Source organism: Strongylocentrotus purpuratus, unplaced genomic scaffold (assembly GCF_000002235.5).
Source record: "Strongylocentrotus purpuratus isolate Spur 01 unplaced genomic scaffold, Spur_5.0 spur5_scaffold_20, whole genome shotgun sequence".
In the NCBI taxonomy this organism is placed as follows: domain Eukaryota; kingdom Metazoa; phylum Echinodermata; class Echinoidea; order Camarodonta; family Strongylocentrotidae; genus Strongylocentrotus; species Strongylocentrotus purpuratus.
Window position 1 is genome coordinate 43,328,373 of NW_022145606.1, and position 26,243 is coordinate 43,354,615.

The 26,243-nt window shown below is 39.1% G+C and overlaps 2 protein-coding genes across 2 annotated transcripts in view; both read left to right on the forward strand.

Moving 5' to 3' along the window:
• Positions 1-480: 480 nt before the first annotated feature.
• Positions 481-14,859, forward strand: LOC100891047. Its single transcript, XM_030993392.1, has 7 exons — positions 481-660; positions 1,317-1,433; positions 5,167-5,226; positions 6,623-6,820; positions 11,239-11,427; positions 13,625-13,676; positions 14,584-14,859. The coding sequence occupies exons 1-7, from the start codon at positions 592-594 to the stop codon at positions 14,832-14,834; spliced, it is 936 nt and encodes a 311-aa protein (XP_030849252.1). The 5' UTR covers positions 481-591; the 3' UTR covers positions 14,835-14,859.
• Positions 14,860-21,811: 6,952 nt separating this feature from the next.
• LOC579866 (synaptojanin-1) overlaps positions 21,812-26,243 on the forward strand; it is a 41,323-nt gene continuing 36,891 nt past the window's right edge. The window contains exons 1-5 of the mRNA XM_030993394.1: positions 21,812-22,033; positions 22,781-22,867; positions 23,834-24,104; positions 24,504-24,875; positions 25,546-25,642. Coding sequence (XP_030849254.1) covers positions 21,907-22,033; positions 22,781-22,867; positions 23,834-24,104; positions 24,504-24,875; positions 25,546-25,642 — 954 coding nt within the window. The 5' untranslated portion in view covers positions 21,812-21,906. The remainder of the gene's footprint in view (positions 22,034-22,780; positions 22,868-23,833; positions 24,105-24,503; positions 24,876-25,545; positions 25,643-26,243) is intronic.

The window sequence follows — 26,243 nt, forward strand, 5'->3', positions numbered from 1 at the left end:
GATAAGTAAATAACTAATGTTTAGTCGATAAGGCATTCACTGTCAACACATTAATGCAAATGACGTGATTAACTACCTCAATGGCAGAGCGGGGGCGGATAGGGGGGGGGGGGTCGTGCCCCACCGAAATCATAAACAAATACAAATAAAAGCCACTTTTGTAAGGAGTTTATCGTGTGTGTTGAGGAAGAAGTATAATAGACCTGTTTACTAATATATTTAAATTTATGCATGTTTCTCTGCAGATCTGAAAACCCACTTAACTTTCCTTCAAATTTTCCTTTTAGTTCCTCAATTTAATTGAGCTCTAATAAACTTGGGAACCGGTTTTCTAAAAGCTCCCTTAGCGGTCAAAAGCTAGCCACGTTGTTGCTGATCTACTGCCCAAAGTTTTTTTCGTGTCTGTCTAAACCTGTGCTTAAAACCCCTTGCTCTTTCATTAATCAGATTTTATTATTTCTTTGTTTCCACCAGGTCCACGAAGACCAGATTTTCCCTTTGATATACTTTATCCCTCAATTGAAAGTTCGTGGATAATATAGAAATGACGTCGACCAGTAACCCACCACCGACCAGTAACCCACCACGGGGATGTCATTTGTCTATGGTATCCCTCAACAGCAAAATGATGTTTGTTCTTCCTATCTTGGACGCATTAAGGTAGGTTTAAAGGCCAAGTCCACTCCAAAAATAACTTACTTATAATAGAAGCAGAAGAATCAGAAAAACCAATCCAAAAAAGTTTGAGCAAAATTGAATGATTAATAAGAAAGATATGAATTTCTATTAAATGACATAAAAACTTTTAAAATAGCAAGAAAGATTGGCATCTCACTCAAGAGTCTATGACGTCATTGCCTCACTTTCTACTAATTGTTTTCTTTATACTGATAATCTAAATTTCCCATTTTCCCTCTAAGATTCTTATTTCCTCACACCAGCATCCAAGTTATATTGGTAGAAATTGTGTGTGGATGCACAAATATAGAGGTTTTTTTTTTTTTACATAATAATAATAATAATAATAATATTTAATTTTAATAAGAATCAATAATTATGAATCAATAATATTCAGAAATGGTATCAAAGCTTCAAAGTTCATAAAAGATTTTGTGAAATGTCATGCACGCAATATGATACAAATCATATAACGTGTGTGAAGGCATGGTGAATTCAAGTTTGGGGGATAGAAAGGGAAATTAATGGATACAAATCAATTGATAATAATGAGACAATGAAGTCACAAACTGATAACCAAAGTGAAGGTACCTGTATTAGTGAAAGATGTGTAATTTATCACTATCTCATCATTTCAGAGGACTGCAATCGTACAACTGATTGGAGGATGTGTACTGGTTGTCTTGGGGATAGTAGCCATCATTCTTCTGGCTGCTTGGTCCTACTTTGCTACAGCCATCTGGAGCGGAATACTGGTAATGTAATCATATAAATGTTTATATATAATAGTTATATTTATTTATATAACCCTACGTGATGTATTAACCGGACATATATTTATAACCCTACGCTGTACATTAACCGGACATCGTAAAAAATGGTATGTTAACCCTAACCCCAACCCTAGATTCAAACCAATATAAATAATTAAACTAATGATTAAACCTTTAGTTTCTTTGAAGGTCTTTAAGCTTCATCTGCCTGCAAACATAAGTAAGCGGCAGTACTTCTTTTGTGCAATCGTTAACAGGACACGAACATATCTTGCTAATGACCATGTCTACTTTAAAGTTAATACAAAGTTCTGGTCTGGGGTCATGAACTTGGCTCAAATGAATATATTGGAAGCATATGCGATCGTACAATATTCAGTGATCGCTGTCGCGGTTGAAATCAAGTCTGAAGTTACGAAATTGTAAATAATAAACTCTTTATGTTGTATAGCCCCCTCTCAAGGTCAAGATATCTATTAAGCTAGGCGTTGTGGCGTGCGCCTGTAATCCAGCTTACAGTGGTAGTTACAAACTGATTCAGCCGAGAACGCAGGTTCGAAACTGAGTCACGTCTTTCGGATGGTGACGTTAAAAGTCGGTCCCCAGACGTAAATAATCATATCTGATTGATACACGTCTGTAAAAACCCAAATACACACACACACACACACACATATAAAACAATGTTTTTTGACTAAAATCGACCAATAAGCTATTCCCGTTTGGTAATTATATATCATAACTACACATTTCGAGATTTTAATGGTCGCAGCTACCATTATACGGCCGTAGGCGCTATTTGAAATTTATCAAAAATTTACCAGGAGCACCGATGTTCTCAAAAGCAGAAGTGCTTTAGGGGCTAAATTTTCTAGTGCTTATAAAACATCCACATGGGCATCCAAATATATAAAAATTGTAAAGAATCACTTTCAAGCCAATTTTCAAAATTTCCGAAACTTATTATTATAATATTATATTATTTTGTTCATCACATAGGCATTTGTCTGTCTAATGATACTATAAGGGGTCACTCGCGCTTGCACACACACACACACACACACACACATGTATATATATAAATATATATATATATATATACACATTGTTGGTCATAATGGTGGAATAATAATATTTACCCCAATTTATACATTTTCAGATTTTATTGAATTATACATTTGCGAGTGTTTGTTTTGCGTGACTGCTAACACAAGAAAATGCAATAAATTATCAATAATTCAATGAATTTTCCCCAGCTGCCCGACAGGAAAAATTCGTCTGTAGGGCCATGCATTATGGTTGAAGGTATGCCCACATAGAGGATTTTGTTATGTTGGGAATCGGGGTCTTAGTACGGTATAGCCATCTTTACCGGCATACTGGTAATTTTATTGTATTGTCCCTCGCATGAGAGATTGGTCAAAAGTGTATCACATGATCAAGCATGTTGCTACTATTCAGTTCACTTTGTTCCCATATATGTTTAGAAAACAGGACGCTTGTAGGATTAAATCATTGTAAATTTGCAATTATAAAACCTCGTGATATTTTTAGCCATTCATCTTAGTTAGATCAATGCACTATACACTCAAACCTGGCTTAGTGGCTACCTTGCGGCAGGTCACTTGTCATATTGTGGCCATGCATTTTGTTTCCATCGATAAAGAACTGTGTGTTGTATAACCTGTTTACTGAGAAAGGTAATCCGTCTATGTATAGTGGCCACTTTCTACAGTGCCCTTGGTTGGACTTACTGGACAGGTTTGACTGTATTATATCACGTACAGAGATGTAATGTCAGTTTCTTCTTCAGTAATTAACATGTTTGTTTTTTTTTGTTTTGTTTTTTTGTTTTGTTTATATGATCGAAAACATTTTTTATTACAATATAACAAGTAGAACACTAATAGATCCCATACTATACAATAAGGGAGTTTACAGATAGCACATGGTACAAATGACCCCAAATATCCACAGATCTTTTACACATGGAGAAGTTCCACTTTGAGCATATTAGAATAATAACTGCCAACGTCCTAGATGTGCTTCATGAATAACTTTTGCTTGCCCTCTTGAAAAGAATACTTCCAACTGCGTATCTTAGAATGTACCGTTGGTGCATAAATGAATAATGTTAAATAACTTTCATGAGCGCATATCCAGTATTCATCTCTGTGGGTTGTACCTTTTTGGTACGAATGAACTTTATCTTCCCATGCGCAGATTGTATCTGTAAACTCCCTTATTATTATTATTTTTTTTTTTTTTTTAGTAAAATGAATTTATTCATAAATATATGCTTTTGAACAAATCAAACAATCATACACAATCAATTGTAATAACCTCGTAGCATCTTAACATAGTTCAAATAAAACATGTTTCGTTTTCTTGAAAAACAGTGTTTTCAAAAATGCATAGCTTTTTTGTTTTACAGTTCCTTTCGATCTTTAATCGGTTGTGGATTAGTCATTTGAAAATACAAAGAATAGAGACTTCATGAAACATGAGTTTGCAATTTTCTGCTTGCATAAATGTTAAATAAACTGAGTAGTTTGCATATATGATAAGAAAATTAAAACTTTTAAATATTTAGTTTTTCAAGTTATAACCTTCAATTAAAACGAACTTGTCAAAAGAAAAATTTACATTGTAAAGTTTTCGAATTATGTCTCCAAATTTTAACCAAAACAATCTTGTGTGCTTGCATTTTACAAATAAATGGAGATTGTCGTGTAACTGATTATCATATAATCATAAGGGATTGTTACACAATTTGAATTTGAATAAATTATACCTATTTGGTAATAAGTTGTGTAATAACTTAAAATTAAATTCTGATTTTTTTTTCTTTCATAGCTTGTAAATTAAATGACCATATGACTTTCCAGTCGATTTGTTGTGTACTATTTAACATTTCTTCCCATTTCTCTTCTATTGGAGGTCTAACAATTGAATGAATAGACAACGTAGAGTAAAAAAACTTCGACTTTCGTTTAGTGTTAACATTCATTAAAACATTTTTCATGACACCTTCATTTTCTTCTCGTGTCGCATCATATACATGTACCTGTCTTAACATATTCTGTTTCCAAACTTTGGGAATTGCATTTACTATGATATAATATTTTTTAAACAAAGAAGCATGTTTTTTCTCAAATCTTTCTTCAATTTCTCTCAAAGACATAAATCTAGAGTTTTTTACGACATCATTAATTTTCAAAAGGCCTACATTGAACCATTTTTTAATAAATAATACATTTTTGTTATGATCTCTTATATTTGAGTTAAACCATATGTTTTCACTTCTAACATTAGTACATTGTAAATCTATTGGCGTCTTACATTCTACTATCTCTTTGAAGTAAAACCAAGTATATGCCATACTCTTGTAATATTGGGGCATTTTTATATTCTTTAAACAAAACTTCATATCATCTTTTGTACATTTAGTATTTAACACATATTGTAAATTGCACACTTTTTTAAAGAAACCATCAATTATCTTTTTCCACTTTGAGTTTTCGTGGGAGAAGTAGTGCAATATCCACTTTAATATAAAACTTTGTAACATAGAATTTAAATCAACCATTTTTAATCCTCCATACTCATAACTCATACAAACCACTTTTCTTTTTATATTGTTTTTTTTTTCCATTCCACAAAAAATGTATACAGTAAAGAATCAATGTTTATCTTGATTGTTCTCATATCTCAGATATTCGGAGCGACTGGAGTGGTTGGCATATTGGCAGGGAACAATGGGAACAAGTGTTTGGTAACCACTCTTCCTCTCTGTTCCTTTCTTCACCTCCCTCTCTCTCTCACTAACTCATTCTGGTTCTCTCTATCTCCTAAATTTATAATCTCGTGGGGTTTGTTCCGTTTTGCCTATAATGTAAATTTGTGTTATACGCTACAATAAAATTGATAGAATTCTATTCTTTAAACATCCCAGATTCGGACGTACTTTGTTACGCTTTTGTTCGGTTGTATCATGGAGTTCGCTCCGTTCGAGATGTCCTTTGTTATAAGCTACTGAAATATGTTATAAGCTACTGAAATATATTGTAATACACTACATTACATTTGTTATAAGCTACTATTAATTCAATTCTATTCGTTAACATCCCAGATTCATTCCCACTTCGTTCTCACTATGAACATGACTGACAAAGAAAGCGGACATAATATACAATTCCTCAGGTAGACAAAGGAACATCCCTATACTGCTATTATGTAAAAATGTGTAGAACAGGCGTCACATGCATATTCACTTTTTTACATAATAGCAGTTAAGGGATGTTCCTTTGTCTACCTGAGGAACTGTATATTTTGTCCGCTTTCTTTGTCCGCCATATTCATAGTGTCTGTTATTTTTTCGGTGGCCTCATGGGGATTCGCTCTCTTTTATTTAATTGTTAATCCTCTGATATAAGGTACTGAATATTTTTAAAGCTACAATTCAAGTTTTGTCATAAGGTACTAACTATTTATTTTGTGTGTGTTCCAGATAAATAAGCTACTATTAACGTAATTATTTTCATATAGGCCTACTTCATTAGGTCTTTCTTCAGTTACCTAATTGGATTCTCTCTATTCGAGATATATTTTGTTATAAGCTACTGAAATAAGTAATAAGCTACTGAAATAAGTAATAAGCTACTGAAATAAGTAATAAACTACTGAAATAAGTAATAAGCTACTGAAATATGTAATAAGCTACTATTTAAATTTTGTTACGAGCTACTCATATGTTATAAGCTATCATTACAGGCATCGTTTAACAATGTTAAATCTGAGATGCATGACCCTACGTGTTTTCAGTGTGTGCGTGGTGTAATATTGAAGCCCTAAAACCAATTGCGCTTCAAAATGATCAGTGCCTCCAAAAAAAAAATCTTTGAGTGACCGGTTTTATCATTCTTATTTTCCCCAATAGACAGTATTGTTATGAAAACCGTTAGGAAAACGAATTTTTGTATTTCGATTTCCAATCATAAATACCTTGATAATCAGACAGCTGATCGGCTTGTAAAAGTCATGGGGTTCCTGACTGACCTAAAGGTTTATAATTATCATTGCAGCATGAGCTAAATCCAGGATCTTATTTCATAATCTGAGACAAAGTTACCCAATCACTTTAACAGATTCTATTTTTCGTTACATTCCAGATTCGTACCTACATGTGTATGTCAATCTTCGGTTGCCTCATGGGGATCGCTATCTTTCATATGCATATTTTCGCCGCCATCTTGGAAGACGGCCAGTGGCGTTATGTATTGGATGGCCGCTACTACAACTGGGACTACTGGAATGGATGTCAGCCAGGGGACTATTATTCGTTTATCCCAAACTGCGCTAAATCAGAGGTGATTTGCTTACCACTTCAATCATGTCATTCACCTATAAGGAGGCTCAGGGGCGGATCCAGCCGGCGTCGAGGGGGGGGGGCCAATTTGTGAGAAAATATTGAGCGGCGCGTCAGCGCCGCGTTCCGCGCTTGCGCGGACAGGGGGGGGGGGGGTCTGAGGGGGGATGTGTCCCCCTGAAAAGCTGAAGAAAAATCGAATTTGTAAACTCAATTTGTGCGATTTGGTGTATACTTTTTGCCAGGATATCATTTAAAATCTGTGACTTTTTCCAGCATAAATTTATGATAAGAGGAAAAGACTGTAAACACAAGAAGTGGGACTATGTGTGCAGTCCGCATAGTACCCCGTTGTGACCAAATGTCTTTAGGACACTGGTATTCATCGGTACCTCTAGGCAGGCGCGTACGCAGGGGGGGGGGGGGGGGTTGGGGGTTAACCCCCCCCCCCTTTCGGCGATTTTTTTTTTTAATGTCCTCTTACCACCCCCCCCCCCCCCCCCCGCTTAATCAGCGCCCCCGGAAGCTCGGAGGTTTGAGCAGGCCAGGGGCAATTGAGGTCATTCTAAGGGTGTGGGGGCATCAACAATAAAGGGCACTTTCCGGGAGAAAGGGGCACCTATACTAAGGGAAACCTCAAAGCGAAAATGTACAGTTTTTTTAGACATTGGTATATACCCCTACAATGTGATTACAGGGATGATTTCAATGTCTGTTTCTCTCTTAACATGGTCCATACTGTTTAAGCATCACACATTTACTTTGTAGTTGGTTTGTGATGGTAAGAATCATTTTTGCGAGCGAGCGAAGCGAGCGAGCAAAAAAAATTTGGATTTGTGAGGTCGCAGTGAAAAAAATTACATCTTATAAAGAAGAAAAAAAATCCTGATGGGGTTTTAAGCACAATCTAATCATGAAAGACTGAAAAGATCTTTAATATGAACCATAATTATATCAACTTTAAATACGAGCGAGCGTAGCGAGCCACACTTGGGTGAAATTAAAGAAAAGTTCCTCTTAATCCCATCAAATTAGGATCACTTTTTATGGGGAAAGGAAAAGGGGGCACATATCTAAAGGGAAAAATGACACTTATTTGAAATGAAAAAGAGCACATGTCAAAGTAACAAGGTGAATTACCAGAGGTGAAAATGGGGCGCTCCTCGCACTTAATAAGGGGCACTCACCAGAGATGAAAATAGGCATTTATGACAACGGATAAAGTGCAATTTTCAGAAGAAAAATGGCACTAATCAGAGATGAAAAGGGGCACTTATTACAGAGTTAAAGGGGGCACCTCTCAAATTTTAATAAGGGCATGCACTCATCGGAGATGAAATGGGGCACGTATAAGAAAGAACCAAATCTCACGCACACATTATGCAAAAGAGGTGAGTAATTACGTCCTGCAGGACACAATACAAATCCCAGGTTAGTTTCCGGAAGCTGGAGAAGAATCCTTTTCGCATCGTATACTGATTTTAATTTTGAATGATTTGCGCATTTATCCAATCTCTCCATATAATGTAACAGTAACAACCCATCTGTGACACTAATAAACGATGTGCATGAGACTAATTTTATTCGGTATAATTTACATATAATAAATATTATGGGCAGTTTGAAAAAGAAAAATTTAGACTGACAGATCGTCTTCTGCAGTGTTTTTACCCAGATTCTGGCGATAAAAATGGGTAATTTTCTGAATAAATCAGGCTTTTACAACCACTTTTACGTAACTAATTTTATGAATCCGCGAACTGCCGAATTTGGAAGCTTTGCCGACATGCTTCACGATGCCTCCGTGTTTTTACTTTTCGCATTTGCTATTTTTCGTGCTTTTTTCCTTAATTACGTTTGCTAAGTCGCGCTTTTATGTCGATAAAATATGTGGTCTCGCATTTTGCAGGAAAAAATTTTTTTTTTCCGGGGCCTTGCCCTTGGTTGGTTTCTTTCTATTTCTCTTTAAAATACTTTTTCAAATAAGAGGGGGGGGGGGGGGGTTGAGCCCCGCCATACCGCGGACCCTGTACACTGTGTAACAGCATGATGATTTGACAGATGGACCTGAAGTTAACCGAGTCCTGAAATACTTTTGAACGTTGTAACTTGTACGCCCTAGTGTAGAGAGATCATCGGCATTTTGTTTCTATCATAATATATAGGCCTAAAACACTAATTAGGGCTAGTTTTGACCTGAAAAAAACCTAAAGCTCGGCGCATGTCCAGCTGAACCGCGGGAGCTTGGCCTATATACGGATAGGTGAGGGCCCTGGGTCCACTCCTAACTCGTGTTTTAGCCCTTCTTTCTTCCCTTTTCCTTTCCTTTCCTTTCCTTTCCTTTCCTTTTCTTTTCTTTCCTTTCCTTTCCTTTTCTTTCCTTTCCTTTCCTTTTTTTTCGGGGGGGGGGGGGGGCCGGGCCCGTCGGGCCCCCCCCCCCCCCCCCCCCCCGTGGATCCGCGCCTGAGGACGCTAAATGGTTCAGTGGTAGAGCAGTGGTCTTATAACCAAGAGAAGCAAATCGAGGTATAAATCCTCATTACCAGGTCCCTCGGAGAGTATTTAAAACTGTTTATCCCTTGGTTGCTTACTTGTAGACAAACGACCCAGCCGAGGGGCAGTTTTATCGATTGATTCTAGTTCAGCCTACTCTTCTTCCAGCATTGTGATTAAAGTGTTAACTTTTTATATATATCCGACATGAACTGCAAATAGGCTGTCGTGCAAAGCATTTGTAATGCACTGAACTAGAACTTGAACTTTATTTTCAACTTTAAAAAGATCAACGTATTTTTGTTGTTGCTCAAAACGAGGGGGGGGGGGTAGTGAGCACTTAACAAATTGTTTTGCTCAACGGGGGTTGGGGTAGTGAGCACTAAAGAAATACTTCATTTTTCTACTCAACACCCCATCGCACCCCCCCCCCCCCTCTTTAGCAGACATAAGAAAAGGGTAAATTTGTGGTTACTATCTTTGAAGAAAAAAAGATTTTGCCAGGGGTTGCTGTTGTTGGTTTTTAGGGCATTTTCCATCGTTGTTGAAGGATTTTCGCCAAGGGGTGGGGGCCTGTCTGTTTTAATACTTTTTTTGCCAGGGGGGCGGGGGCGGGCCCGTCGCCCCCTCGCCCTTCTTGTTGATGTGCGCCTACAACTAGGATGCAATAACTTTGCAACTCCGCGATTGGACACGGCGAGGTTGGGTTTATTGTCGGCTCGGTGTAAAAATGTAAGAGGTAAAAATGTCAGAGGAAAACATGACAGAGGTAAAAATGTCAGAGGTAAAAATGTCAGAGGTAAAAATGTTAATAGTTAGAATGTCAGAGGAAAAAATATCAGTCGATAAAATGTCAGATGTAAAAATGTCAGAGGTAAAGGTATCAAAACAAATGCATATTACAGGTTGAATATCGGTAGTGTTTGTATATTAGGCTTATCAAAAAAGTATAACGAAATATTCTCTGCAGTCATTAATCAGTGCTGCTTTATTTTCCTCTTTCGTTAACTTTTATTTACCTTTCGCTCAAAAAAAATGACTGTTTGCCCGATTATTGCCGAGGGGAGGCGGGGAGGGAGTTTGTATCCCATTCCACCCCCAGCTTGTACGTCTAGGCCATGAATCACAGGGTACATCTTTCAAGCCTCAAAAACAAATAAAATCTTCACTTATGTTGCTTCTAAAGATTTTTTGTGTACCTCTGACATTTTTTCCCTTTGACATTTTTACCTCTGACATTTTTACCTTTGGCATTTTTAGCTCTTACATGTTTACCTCTTACATTTTTAACTTTGGCATTTTTACATTTGGCATTTTTACCTCTGACATTTTTACCTCTGACATTTTTACCTCTGACATTTTACCTTTGGCATTCTTACCTCTGACATTTTTACCCCTGGCATTTTTACTTCTGACTTTTTTACCTCTGACATTTTTACCTCTGACATTTTTCCCTTTATCATTTGTACCTTTGACATTTTTAAATTTTGCATTTTTACCACTGACATTTTTACCTTTGACATATTTACCTCTGACATTTTTACCTCTGACATTTTTACATTTGACATGTTTACCTCTGACAATTTTACATTTTGCATTTTTGCCACTGACATTTTTACCTTTGGCATTTTTACCTCTGACATTTTTACCTCTGACATTTTTACCTCTGACATTTTTACCTTTGGCATTTATACCTCTGACATTTTTACATTTGACATTTTTACCTCTGATATTTTTACCTTTGGCATTTTTACCTCTGACATTTTTTACCTTGGACATGGTACCTCTGACAATGAAACTTTCTAGTGGGCGTTCACTCGAATTCCTTCAGACTTCAGACTTCTTGAACTCAAAGGGTGTGATCAAATATATTTGTTTCATTATATATATATATATATATCTTTCTCTTATAATTTCTATGTATAGTCTGCAAGAAAGACATTCGATGCTTTGATTACGATCACCGGGTTCTTCCTTTTCGTGATGTGTATCGTCTCGGCGTCGTACGGATGCTGTGCTTCTTGCAGGGGTTGCGAAAGCTGTTGTAAGAAAATCTGTTGCTGCGATGGTAGCGGCTGCAGCCAGTGTTGCACACCACCTCCTCCACCGGTCACGGTAAATATCAAAATAACCATGCTCACTAAAGGCTCGTTCAGACATATGACGCGGTTAATTACCGAAAAAAAAACTACCGCAGTGTTATAAGATATATACATGTGACGCGTATCACATTTTACGTCATCATAAGAAAAAACGGTTTTCCGTTGCATATCTGAGCGAGGCTTAATAGTCTAACGAGGATGTCCACCCTGACATAAATTTGGTTTTAGTAGGAGCAGAAAAAGTAGAGGTGCACGCAGGTCAGTGACATTTTGAACAAAATATTATCAAAAATAAGAAAGTTCTGATTTTTTGTAAGTTGTCATCAGTCAGTGAAACACAAATTGGCAACACTGGGATGTATCTTACGAGGGCCTCTCCAATTTGCTCTGTGAATAATTTTCGTAGACTTTTCTCGCAAAAAACGTCACACAGTTGCCAATCTTCAAATTGCCAGGAGTAAAAATTGTATAACTCTTTTTTTTTAAAATCAGATTTCGCTCAAACTTTCGCTGACATGTTTCTCTCATTTTGTTATTAAAATGTTATTAAAACCATCTTAAAATCAGGGTGGGCTTCCCCCTAAATAATGGGGAAAATGCAAGCTATTTTGTCACATATTAAGTTACCGGGCACATCTAATCACCTGCATGGGCCCCATTTAACAAAACTAGTCATCAGTGACACATGACAGTCTTTGTTATAAGCTAGAGAAATACTTGCTTCTGATTGGTTATCTCCACACTTGTCACTGATTTGTACAATTTTTCCTTGTGAAACATCCCCCTGGTCAGGCGCGCCGGAAGCAATTTGGGATAGGGGGGGGGGCAACATTCCAGGGGGCTCACCTTCCAGGGGCATTGACGTAATGAGCAGGGGGGGGGGGAGGCAGAAGAAAAATCTGCATCACTAATACACGTTACATGCAGGCCCCGAGTATTAAACGATCAGGTAGAGCGTAAATTGGCGTGGGCTCCAGGGCCTGGGCCTGGGCCTTGGCAGGGGGTCAAGAGGCTGAGCCCCCAGAAGCTCGGGGTTTTTAGGCATTAAATTACGTTCAGATATTATTTAGATACCTCATTTGTGACACTGGCAGGTCACTAATTGGCGGAGAGTCCTGGGAGCAGAGCCCCCGGAAGCTCAGGGGTTTTAGTTATTTAATTACAGTTAGATGAACATCCAGGGGCCGCCTTAGGGCCCTTGGTGGGGTCCAGGGGACAGAGCCCCCGGAAGCTTAGGGGTTTTAGGTATTTAATTACGGTCAGATGAGCTTACAGGGGACCGCCTTAGGGCCGTTGTTGGGGTCCAGGGGACAGAGCCCCCGGAAGCTCAGGGTATTAGGTACTTAATTACGGTCAGATGAGCTTCCAGGGGACCGCCTTAGGGCCCTTGGTGGGGTCCAGGGGATAGAGCCCCCGGAAGCTTAGGGGTTTTAGGTATTAAATTACGGTTAGATGAGCATCCAGGGGACCGCCTTAGGGCCCTTGGTGGGGTCCAGGGGATAGAGCCCCTGAAGCTTAGGAGTTTTAGGTATTAAATTACGGTTAGATGAGCATCCAGGGGCAGCCTTAGGGCCCTTGTTGGGGTCCAGGGGACAGAGCCTCCGGAAGCTTAGGGGTTTTAGGTATTTAATGACGGTCATATGAGCATCTGGGGGCAGAGCCCCCGGAAGCTCAGGGTGTTAGGTATTTAATTACGGTCAGATGAGCTTCCAGGGGACCGCCTTAGTGCCATTGGTGGGGTCCAGGGGATAGAACAACCCCCGGAAGTTTAGGGGATTTAGGTATTTAATTACGGTCAGAGGAGCATATTTGATACCTCATTTGTGACATTAGCAGGTCACTTATTTTTTCTCTCTGTCTTTTTTCTTTTTCTCTGTAACATACCTCTTCAAAAAGTAAGGGGGCTCGAGCCCCCGAGCCCAGCCGTTTTGCAGACCATGACATAAAGGCTATTAAATAAGCATATTTTTCGCCCGACTGTGAAATAAAATCACCTGGTGATACCGTATCCAATATGGAGGTATTATCAGACACCATGCTTGTTTCCTAGTTCGATTGGGTTGTTGTTGTTGTTGTTTTAGTCTTAAATGCGTGTGTCATTAAATTGTGAATATTTACGCCGTGATTATGTAGGTTTATGTTGGTGATTATGTAGGTTTATGTAACAGTCGTTTGTCTGAATGGAGTTTTGCACTCTACCATATTTTCAGGCCACCTTTCAGCCGCAAGGACCTACCGTTGCTACACAGGGGCATCAGCAAGGTATGTGTTGCAATAAGCTAGTGTTACAAGCTACTGTAAGTAGCCAAAACTATACCGAAGTTGTGTTATGACAATGATTAGAATGCTGTAAACAGTGTAAACCGTTAGCTGAATTCATTTAAAGTTTTTTTTTAGAACTCACATCGGTAGACATAATCTTGTGTGACAGTCGTCAAAAATGAAGTGAATAATTGAAGAAGAAAAAGAAGAATGAGATGAAGAAGAAGAAAAATAACGTAAATAATAATTACAGGAAGAAGAAAAAGAAGAAGAAGGGAAGTTTACACATGTCGGATAATAAATTTGTATATGTTTGAGTTTGATTCCCCCGTGGCAGGTATGAGAAAAATCATTGCCATCACATGGACAGAAAATTGTATTTTTGGGTAGCAAGGCAATTTCATTTCTATCCTCCTTTCCCTGTCAATCTTAATAATCGATTCAAAGCATGTTCAGGTTAAAGGTCATAGACTAGTTTTGGAAACGCCCCCTCTCAAAAAATGAAATGGAAGCTCTTATTACCAATCATGTGAAAGAATATGTTTAGACTGATACGTGATGATACAAATTTTGCCGGGAAACCGCCTACTAATTGATATATTTGGTAAATTATCGTAGTGATCCTGCCTGGATAGATATCACGAATGCAATTCGAAATTGAACATTTGGGCATATATTTCTGCTTTGTTGCGACCTTAGGTTGAAGTATTGCCGTCTAAACCTCTGAAGGCAATATTTAAAAAATATTGAATGGATATTTTGCATCCAAAACCCTTGAACCGCAATTTTACCACTACCGGTCTATATTTTTAATATAGGCCTATATTTCCCCATTTTGTGAATTTCTCAACTTTACATTACAAACTGTGATATTTGTTCTTCATTTTGTGAATTGTTCATGCTCCAGTTGGAATGTACATCGTACAGCAAGGACCAGCTCCCGTCATGCAGAACCCACAAGTTGCTATGCCAATGCCTTCAACCACCAATCAGGGCCAAGCACCTTACTACATTGTGTCTCCAGCCACTCAGGCCCCGCCCCAACCACAGCCGATCCCTGGTCACATGCATGCTCAACAACCCAACCCTGATGCTCCACCCACTTACTACGGCGCCGGTCACTTCCCCCCTGTTGAGCTACCTGAGAGTAAGGCATAATGAATGCAGCCACACCCCTTCCCCCTTCCCCCCCCCCCCCCCCCCCCCCCCCCCCCCCCCCCCCCCCCCCTCGGTGCATGACATGGAACCTGTTACAGCTGTTACATAAAATGTCACGATTATGGTATCTCCCCAAATTAAAACATCTTATTCTTCAATCACTCGTACATTGACCAAAAATAGTAACTGACCATTGATTTTATGTTACAGATAACTACAATGAGTTGTAAAGCTAATCCCAAGAAAGTACATGTACATAATATGGGCTACTATAGTAACTAGACACAGTATACTATTGAGTTGTAGTTGAATGATTGATTGTAAGTCTGTTTTATGTTACGGGGTCTTGAAGTTTGAAGTTTATTTATTCCACATTTACATCAAAAAACAATTTAAATTATTTTTTTTTACAAGCGAATTAGCGTTGATTACACAAACATAAAACGAACAAAAAGATTTCAAATCAAATAAAGTATAATATACGGAAAATATGTACGAAGATTCGAAATATATAGACTAATAATAGACTAATAAATAAATGACAGGCAAGGTAAAAACAATGTAAAATGTGGGGAGCCTAAATATAAAGCATTGCTTGTGGATGACCACCAGAGAATGATGCCGCGGATGAGTTTTTTGTAACGCAGACACTAGCAATTGAACTGTGACAGGGGTGTTTAAAGGGCTATTGTACTGATCACGTGTCCTTCTAAAAACTGGAAAAAATATATGTATTCTTTGCTACATTGTTCTAATAAAATGTCATGTTTTTAAAAAAGATACAATTGCTATTTTCAAAGTTAAAGTTAAAACTCATGGCATCAGTTGCAAAGTGGCCATGCATAAAACAAAAACGACTACTTTTCTATGATAATGATAAGTTCACGTGTTTTTCTTTGTTTCTATTGATATATTGTGTATCATTATTTTATGATCGATGAAATCGATGAATAAAAAAATAGTAGATACAAATAATTATTGTTGTCAGTAAAATTGATGTAAATGCAGATCACAGTCGTAAACATTCCCGGTATCTCCCAGAGACTTACAATTCTTTCACGACGTCACTCAGATGACCAGAACTTAATTTATCTTCAAATAATATTGTGTATTGTACTTCAGACCTGTTATAGTATGTTACCACATTGCAAAATCCGTTATAGATTTTAGATTAGATATCTGAAAAGATTTGTAGAACTTGTTTTTAACTCGCAAAGAAAATTCAAAGTTAGAGAGGAGAACGAAAATATATTCAAGTTTTTTTCTCCAAAACGCAGCTCCTATTAGAAAGTCAATAACGACAACAAGACCATTTCTTGCTCGTGTTCTCATTACAGGCACGTTTCATTTTTATTGTAGAGTATATTTTATGAACTTTTGTAATGTTACCGCATAGATACTTTTATTTTGCTTCATTTTGCAAGATAGATTAGACCTTCGAAAGGATTGTAAAACTTGTTTTTAACTCGCAAAGAAAATTCAAAGCAAAATTTAAGTTAGAGAGGAGAACGAAAGTATATTCAAGGTTTTTCTTCTCCAAAACGCAGCTCTTATTAGAAAGTCAATAGCGACAACAAATCAAGACCTTTTCTTGCTCGTGTTCTCATTATAGGCACGTTTCATTTTTATTGTAGAGTATATTTTATGAACTTTTGTAATGTTACCGCATATATACTTTTATTTTGCTTCATTTTGCAAGATAGATTAGACCTTCGAAAGGATTGTAAAACTTGTTTTTAACTCGCAAAGAAAATTCAAAGCAAAGAAATAATTAAGAGAGAAAAATAAAACGAGATATATTCAATTAAAAAAAAAAATTCAAGACGTCTCCAGCAAGTCAACAACGATTTCAAATCAAAACCATTTTCTTGCTCGTTTTCACATTCATTATATAGGCACGTTTCATTTTTTAAATTTTTTATTGTAGACTGTATTCTATGAACCTTTTGAATGTTACCCTAGATACTTTCATTTGCTTCGTCTTGCAAGATAGATTTAAGATTAGACTTTCGAAAGGATTTGATTTGTAGTACTTTTTTCATTTCGCCAAAAAAAAAAAAAAAAAAAAAAAAAGTTAGAGAGAAGAATGAAACGAAATATATTCAAGTAATAATAAAATATTTATCGAGACGTCTCCAGCAAGTCAACAACGATTACAAATCAAGACCATTTTCTTGCTCGTGTTAACGTTATAGGCATGTTTCATTTTTATTGTAGAGTGTATTCTATGGATTGTTACCGTAGATACTTTCATTTTGCTTCGTCTTGCAAGATAGATATAAGATTAGACCTTCAAAAGGATTTTTGAACTTGTTTTTAACTCGCCTACAACATTCAAAGCAAACAATAAGTTAGAGAGTAAAACAAAATAATATTTATTCAAGTTTTTTTCTTTCTTTTCAAGTCGTCTCTTATTAGTAAATCAACAATGATAACTACCAAAATCATTTCTTGTTCACGTTCGCAGTCTTTTCTATCTATCGTAGAGTTAATTCATTCTATGAACCTTTTAAATGCTACCGTAAATCCTGTCATATGCTTTTGCTTGCTTTTATACTGAAATATGCATTTGTATGCCAGTGATTGGTAATGAATATGAAATAAATTATAGTTGAAGCTAATTTTGTTGCGTTTTTCTTTCCATCGTTTAGTCTCAGTTTTGCTTCCGGTCAGGCGCGTACGCAGGATTTTTTCAAGGGGGGGGGGGGGGGAGGGGGGGGGGGGGGGGGGGGGGGGGGGGGAGGGGGGGGGAGGGGGGTAAGAGGACACTTTTTTTTTCTTCTTTTTTTTTTCTCGAAATTTGAAAAATTGACATTTTGCTCCGTTGGGAGGGGGGGGGTAAGGTCAGCTTTTTAAGGTCAGCCATGGGAATGTTTTTTTTCTTTTCTTAAATGAATAAAAAAAAAAAAAAAAAATTAAATCTAAAGGGGGGGGGGGGTTATGGGGGGGGGGGGTTACACACAAAAAAATACCAAAGGGGGGGGTTAACCCCTCGAATCCCCCCCCCCCCCCCCCCCCCCCCCCCCCCGTGTACGCGCCTGTTTCCGGTTAACAGCGTGTTTCCTTAAAAAGAAACTTGAAATTCCCCCATCACTCAATAGCCAAAAGTAAGATGCCCTGATAAAGTCTTATAATTTGTGTCAAAGTTCAATTATAATCTTTTGATATGATACTATAATATGTTATCGTATTTTTATGTCTAGTATAGTTTGCGCACGAGTAAAATAGATGCGTACAGTTCCCTGTATACAATGCAAATAAAAAAAACCCTCAAAGATAAGACACAGACGAAAGATAAGTGATATCTGTTCATGTTACTTGATTCATGTGGCAGCATTTTACACAACCCTGAATGATGATATATGAGTCTGAAAGTAACTCCAGTGGTTAATCCAGTGGGATTAAAAGACGAAATTTGAATAACTTGAGAGTGAGGTTCAGTATAAAGTGCGCAAATGCCAAATCAATTGAACAGAGCTGGTTTTAATTTTTTTTTCTTCATGAAAAACAGCAATTATGAGTGATCCATGAACAAAATGGAGTCATGAAATGAACGTCTACCGTGCATAAAAGGGTTTGGGGCGAAAGGATCGGGGCCTCCAAGGGGGTCCAAATAGTCAGCTATTTTGATTGGGTGATTGATTTTATTCGCCACGCCTCCAACCTACAACGATTATAAAAGAATAACAGATCATGATTAAGTCAGCTTAAACAAGATACCCACGAAAGCTCGAGAGCTTATTTTCAATGGGATCCCGGCATAATAGGCCTACGTGTACAAAATTGATAAGTTAAAATCGTATAATTTACAGACAGATAAGAAACAAAATATTTAAGATAATGATAATAATAGTAACAGCATTAACATCATAATGATAGAAATGACGGTACAAGAAGAAGGAGAAGATAAAGAAGAAAAAGAAAAAGAAGAAGAAAAAGAAGAAGAACAAGAAGAAGAACAAGAAGAAGAAGAAAAAGAAAAAGAAAGAGGAGAAGAAGAAAAAGGTGAGGAGGAGCTAGAGGGGAAAGAAGAGGAAAATAATGATGAATATGTTGAATTTCTAAACAGTAACTGGACCAAACATGTGGAAAATGTTCAGCACTACCACGTATAGGCCTACCCAGGCGCGTACGCAGGATTTTTTTCAAGGGGGGGGGGGGGGGGGGTTAACATTTTTAAATCGGGCCGAAAATTTCGCATCGGCTCAGCCAGCCGCTGAACAAGCGGGGGGGGGGGGGGGGGCGGGGGGGGGGGGGGGGGGGGTAAGAGGACAATTTTCTTGAAATTTGAAAATTTGACATTTTGCTCCATGGGGGGGGGGGGGGGGTAAGGTCGCCTTTTTTAGGTCAGCCATGGGAATATATATATTTTTTATATATATTTGTTTATTATTAAAAAAAACAAAAAACAAAACAAAGTGGGGGGGGGGGGTTAACCCCCCCCCCCAAACACGCCCCCCCCCCCCCCTGCGTACGCGCCTGGGCCTACCATTAATAAGCACCGACTACTTTTCAAGACCGGGGGGGGGGGGGGAGCTAAATGCGAGGGAAAACTGTCATGATTCTGTTGGTTTCACTGTGAAACCAACGGAATACGGATTTTCTACAATATGTACTTGTTTATTTTGAAAGATGTTATATGCGAGGGAGCGATAAGATTTTTGCATTTTTTATTAGTGAACCCTGCATTCCTTGGCCCTCCAGAGCCTAAAAGTGTGTTGCAGTCTTTAGCCAGTATTTGCTATATTTTTCAAATTTTCCGTGCCGGGGGGGGGGGGGGGGACGATCCCCTTAAACAAATTGAGGGGGACGCCCCGCCACCCCTGGATCCCCGCCCCTGACTGACAGGCATTTTAAGTAGTGAGGGTGCATGGCAGACGTCGTTTTTTATGGGAAAAAAAATATAACTGATGAAACTTGGTAGAAAATGTACAACGCATTGCAAACGCCCATCTCAGGGAGGTGAGCCTCGACCGTCCCCGATTATGTACAGTGAACACCACTGCTACACCACATGCACAGAGAGTAGGTTACAGAGAGGGATTAATCCGCTAATAAGCAGGCAACGTAGAAGTAGTAAATATGGTTAACTGATTTTACCCATTTTTTCGAGCGTCAAAAAAAAAAAAAAAAACTCGATTTAGCTATAGTCGTTTTCACTTATTAGTCCATCTGAACAACTACGTCTTAGAATCTCTTACCCATGCAGGTTAAAAACTCACTCGCCACAACAAATAATTTTGGAAATTATTGCTTCAAAGAAATGTCAGGCGTGCCCCCGTATTAGATTATGAGTAATACGAGCTAGGATGTTAACAATTAAACATTTCAGTGTAATGGGATTTTAAAAACACACCAAAATAAACAACAACAGGCTCCTATGCTTTTTTAATGGGTCATATTATTTTCATGAGATTCACATTTGAATATGCACATATTCTGCTTTGTTTTCGTAAACTTATGATAGGGATTTTTTTTTAGGCATATCGACCGATTAGATGCAAATTGATGAGTCAAACATATTTGGCTGTATTCGGAGCCAATTTGGTACTTTTTCATGCGAAAATTTTGTGACAAAAAGTATTATAAATATAAAAACATATTGTATAGGCAAAATATAGCGGCCATTTCGGACTTCGCTATAAATCATAACAACGTGTTTCGCCTTTGAGTTTGAAGTGACACCATATAGAGATCTGAAATTTCATCGCGGGTCACTATGTACACATGTACACAAACTGAACAACTCGGATATGAAACTCATCCTCAAACACAAACTATATAGGGCTCAGAAAGGTCCATATTTCAGGACTTGTCTTATTTACCAGAAGAGAAATCATATTCATAGTTCGTGATATATGTTTCAATTGTGAGGTTCGCACGTTTTACGTATAAAGTCTATCGAAATTTTTCAACTTTATGTTGATATTATGTCTCGACGGGAGGTCTAATTAATTGCTAAAACTCCTTCAGCATGCAACTCCTAATTATTTTCTTTTTGCTTCGCTTTAATTGTTGTGTATCACCCCCCCCCCCCCCCCGCGCCCAATACTAGGCGTTAGTCAGTATTGGGCCGTGAATAAACATGATCTCACTTTCCTTGAAAATCTAATTTCAAAATGGTTGATCCCCGGCCCCCCCACTCAGTGTTATTTAGGGTACGCATAATGCTCGTTCCCTGGCTTTTTGAAAGCACCCCCTATCTGAGGACTGCCAACATTTCCGAACCCCCCTTTCGCGGGCTTTCAGGCTTTTCCTGCCTTGGAGACCCCCCTAAATCAGGAAAAATGCTCAATGTATCCCCTAAATTCGGAATAATTTCTCAGGAGTCCAAAGACATGAGAGAAAAAAAGAAAAAACACCCCTTTTTAAAGAAATCTCCGGGTGAAAAGTCAAATACACCCCTTTTTTTTTACAATTCTCGGGCCGGACTTTAATTGTCGCACGAAAAGTACCCCTTTCCCGGACATTTTGGCAACACGCATGCGGTCATTTCGAAACCTGAGTGGGGGGTCCGGGGGTTGATCTCATTCACATTGAAAAAAGGAGACTTCGGATTAATTGTTTCGAAATATCGAAAAAAGGGAGACAAAAAATAACACGTTAATAATTGTACTATACTACGGAAGTACCATTTAGTAAGTTATCTCCGACATACTCGTACTCGCTCTACGTAAATACACCAGTTTACAGTTGTATCAGTGCGCATGCGCAGACAGTTGATCTCGGGTCACTGGCCCCGGAAGCGGGGTCAGTGGCCCCGGAAGCGGGGCCAATAACTTTTGACCAGTGGTATTTATGCGTAAATTAAGATTGCGCCCATGCAAATGATGATGTGCGCGCACAACGCAGCGCGTAGGGCAGTGATATCATCAAAATTTGCATGGGCGCAATCCTAATTTACGCATAAATACATGACCTCTAGGTCATTGGCTTTGTTTAAAATGGCGCACACAACTGTAAACTGGTGTATTGTGTCATCTCCGATCTTCCGGTTACCTGATCCACCCCCACAGAAAAGAAAATAATCAAGAAGCTTGCCTGTTTTTCGACTGACAATTCTCCTTTTGCAATGGCGACTACAATGGGAAAGTCATTTCGGGTTTATCATAAAGTTGGCCCACCCTATTCTGTCATTCTTGAAGCAAGGAATAAACAAGAAACACTTCTTTTCGAGTCGGACGCAGTCGCCGTGCTGAGTAAGTGTGATACGAAATGTTCGAAATGCGGCCGCGGTCCGGCGGCTATAGCCCTGCGCCCTACGCCTACAGCTACGGCCAGGGCTGGGGTTAGATACAGCTATCTACAGTGTAGGCTGAGCTGACATGGCTAAGCTAACGCCTGCGCCTGGCCTGGCTACAGTGTAGGCTCTGCTCTGAGAGACTGAGGATCAGTTTTTTCTTGGCTTGGCCTGGCTTTACGCATTGCCTTGCTTGAGGTTGTCATGAGTGCAATAATAATACATAGACGAATTATTAAATGACATGTTAATTCTAAAATAGATCTAGAGGTCTAACACTAACAGTTAGACTCTAAGTTTAACTTCTTCTTTTGATTAAGTCTGCCTCCTTCAATTGACTGAAGATTCGTGCAAACTGTCACTGTGCATTATTTGTGTGTGAACTGCGATTTATGTCCCTTCGAGTGCTATTTACAACTTAATGATTGAATTGTTGTTCTGTTGTAGATCTACTTGTATTCTCATAATACTGTATTCTTTGTTTTGTTGTTGTAGACCTACATGTGACGTCTGTATGCCGGTATCTTATAGATCTAGACTAGATCTAGATCTAGGTCTAGACTCTAGTGGGTCACACAATTCAATAAATTCTATTCCATTCTATTTCATCAAAATCCAATTATAAGTTCTATTTTGTGTTCGAGCTTGTGAGAAGCAATTCACTGATTTTTTAAAAATAATTTTGATTCGATGTTTTTTATCACAGGCATTCCAGAGACTGAGAGTTTGAGAAAGCAGTACCAGAAAATGACTGATGCGTATGGATGCTTGGGAGCTCTTAGACTGAGTGTTGGTAAGAATTTAGCACAGCTAGTTCTGCCAACGGCACTGGCAATAGCATTTATGTTGACGTATACTATAGAATAAGGCACTAGGCACTAGACATGCTAGTCCTTAGACCGAATTTTCCGTCTCTTTCGTTCGTTAGCCTCTTATTGGGGTAGGGTTGGCCGGCTCTCTCTTTAGAGACGGAACATGGATGTCGATTTTGACCCATAATTTCCTTAAAAGGGACCATTAAACGGATTATTTCAATCAAGTTAGTAAGTGGAACCGATGTATTATAGCCTAGGCCTAATTTACATTTGGATATACACGAGGTAAAATGATATTTTGGGGGATTTTGGGGGCAAAACGCTACGACCTGAAATGGCCGTGGCGTTATCAAGGGAATGTGTATAGACGGTTTCCGTCTCTAAAGAGAGAGCCGGCCGACCCTACCCCAATAAGAGGCTAACGAACGAAAGAGACGGAAAATTAGGTCTAGCTAGTCCTCAACCTTCCTTCTCCTTCTTCTTCTTTGTCATCTTCTTCTATACCTACTAACTGTGGATCGCAAGGAGAGTCAAATCTGACAGACGTGAGCACTATACCAGAACCAACAATACACAAGTTTAGGGTTGTTTGCGCCATTTTAAACAAAGCCAATGACCTAGAGGTCATGTATTTATGCGTAAATTAAGATTGCGCCCATGCAAATTATGATGACATCCCTGCCTACGTGCTGCATTGTGCGCGCACATCATCATTTGCATGGGCTTAATCTTAATTTACGCATAAATACCACTGACCTGAGATCAGCCTGTCTGTGCATGCGCACTGATGTAACCGTAAACTGGTGTATTATTATTATGCTATGTTAGCATCCTTTATTAATGGCGCTTGATTTGGTTACATTTCTTTTTTGCCCTCTTGTACAAAATACTTTTCTGTGATAAGTACCCTTTATTGGAGCCTTATTTTCATTCTGATTCCGTAGGCGATGAATCGCTTCTCTACCTTGTTCTCGTCACGGGATGCTCCTCCGTTGGCAAGGTGCAAGAATCTGAAATCTTCCGCATCACTTCCACCCTCTTCATCTCGTTACGGAACAATTCCAGCGACGAGGACCGCATCACGGAGGTCCGAAAGCTTCTCAACTCTGGCACCTTCTACTTCTCGTGGTCGGCGTCGACGACGACGAGGTTCGATCTCAGTCTATGTGCGCAACGGCAGAAACAGGATCACGTTTCGGATAATAGGTTCTTCTGGTATGATCAAAGTGCATATTTATTTTTTGTCAAATTTATAACAATTTTATAGACAAATGATACATGTACTTGTTAGTGGAAGCCGATTCGCACTGATCTTGCCAGGGTAATATTTTATCTTCAATAATAGATGGAGGGGGGCAGGGTGTGGTCATGAAGGTCTTGACGCTCCCCCTTTTTTTCATCTATAGTTCTTGTGTATTGGACCCCATCTCTTTGCCTCAATTGGAGTGCCCCCCCCCCCCTGCTTTCATATTTACTTAGGAATCAGATTCCCCCTATCATCTAGGTCTAGACTCTAGTCTTGAGGGTCGCACAATTCACACACACAGCAATATCCTGGAGCCACTCCTGATGTTGTATATAATTCTAAATGGTTAAATCATGTTTTCTCCACAGGAATCGATCCTTACACCTCCACCTGCAGCGATTCGATGTGAACTGCTCCGACTGGTTGTTAAAGACCATGTGTGGAGGGGTGGAGGTACGCACGGTCTACTGTGGTACAAGACAGGCGAAAGCTTGCATCGTCTCGAGGCTGAGCTGCGAGAGGGCAGGGACTAGGTTCAACGTCAGAGGGACCAACGACGACGGCCATGTTGCAAATTTCTGTGAGACGGAGCAGGTGATATTCCTGGACAATAAGGTCACATCTTTCATTCAGACGAGAGGATCGGTACCCTTGTTCTGGGAGCAGCCTGGTATAAATGTCGGAGTCCACAAGGTCAAGATGTCGAGAGGGTTTGAGGCGTCGGCTCCAGCATTTGACAGGTGGGTGGTGGTGGTAGTGGTGGGTGCGTGGGTGGGTTGGTGGTGGTGGTGGTGGTGGTGGTGGTGGTGGTAAGGGTGAAGGTGGTTGTGGTAGTGGTGATGGTAATGGTGGTAATGGTGGTGGTGGTGATGGCGGTGATGGCAGTGGTGGTGGTGGTGGTGATGATGATGATGATGATGATGATGATGATGTAATAGTGGTGGTGGTGGTGGTGGTGATGGTGATGGTGGTGGTGGTGGTGGGGATGGTGGTGGTGATGTTGATAATTGATGGTGATGTACTGGTGGTGATGGTGGTGAAATAAATGATGATGAGGGTTGTGGTGGTGGCAGTGGTAATGATGTTGATGGTGGTGGTGGTGGTGATGTTGATGGTGGTGGTGATGATGTTGATGGTAGTAGAGTGCAGTGAAGCCTAACTACCCAAATGCATTCAACCCAATTGTTTAATCTAAATAACAATAAGTGGGTAGCATTGAGGGGAAAGGTTAAACATTGGTGATAGTGGTAATTGATCTAGTGATGGTCCTACTGGTGGTGGTGGTGGTGATCAATGATGATGATGATGGTGGCTGTAGTGGCAGTAATGGTGGTGATGACTGGATGAATTGCTGCCAGAGTTTGCGTCCTTCCACAGATTGAGCTTTTTTTTTATCTTCCTTTTCTCCAGGCATCTTACCATGGTGAAGGCTCACTATGGCGACCAAGTCATCGTCAACTTGCTAGGAAGCAAAGAAGGAGAAGACATGCTCAGTAAATCATTCCAGGTAAAACAGTTTGTACCAATAAAGTAGTGACTCCAAGAATCAAAAGTGTTTTTAATTGATGCAAAATTCACATCATTGCGTAAGGGAAGCCTTACTGATCAAATATAACAGCTTCCCTCTTCAAAATTTGTTAGGGGCCCGCAGTAATCATCTCTCAAAAATGTTGATTTTGAGATCCAGATTTTCTGACTTCAACGGTCCTTCGTAGAGCGTCAAGATTTGTGACGTCACATGCAAGACACAGCTATCATTTTCCATGATATCTATATGATTTTTCAGCAAATAATTCATTTTTTTCAAGAGAAAATCTTTTCATCCATATATAATTTCTCTATAATTAGCAGTTGTCGTAAATTTTCTTAGAGTGATTTTGTGCATAAGTCACCAGACTGAACTGCAGGGTACAGGTTCAAATCCCTGCCACAGCACTATCGTCTTTCAGCAAGACATAACTATATTGAACATTTGCCATCCTCGGCCCATTTAAGATAAATGAGTACCTTGCAGAAATCAATTCCTTGAAAAATGCTAGAGTACCATTATGGCAGCCATAATTTTGGAGCGCCAGTAGTGTCAAGCTTGAAAGACATGAGCGCTATAT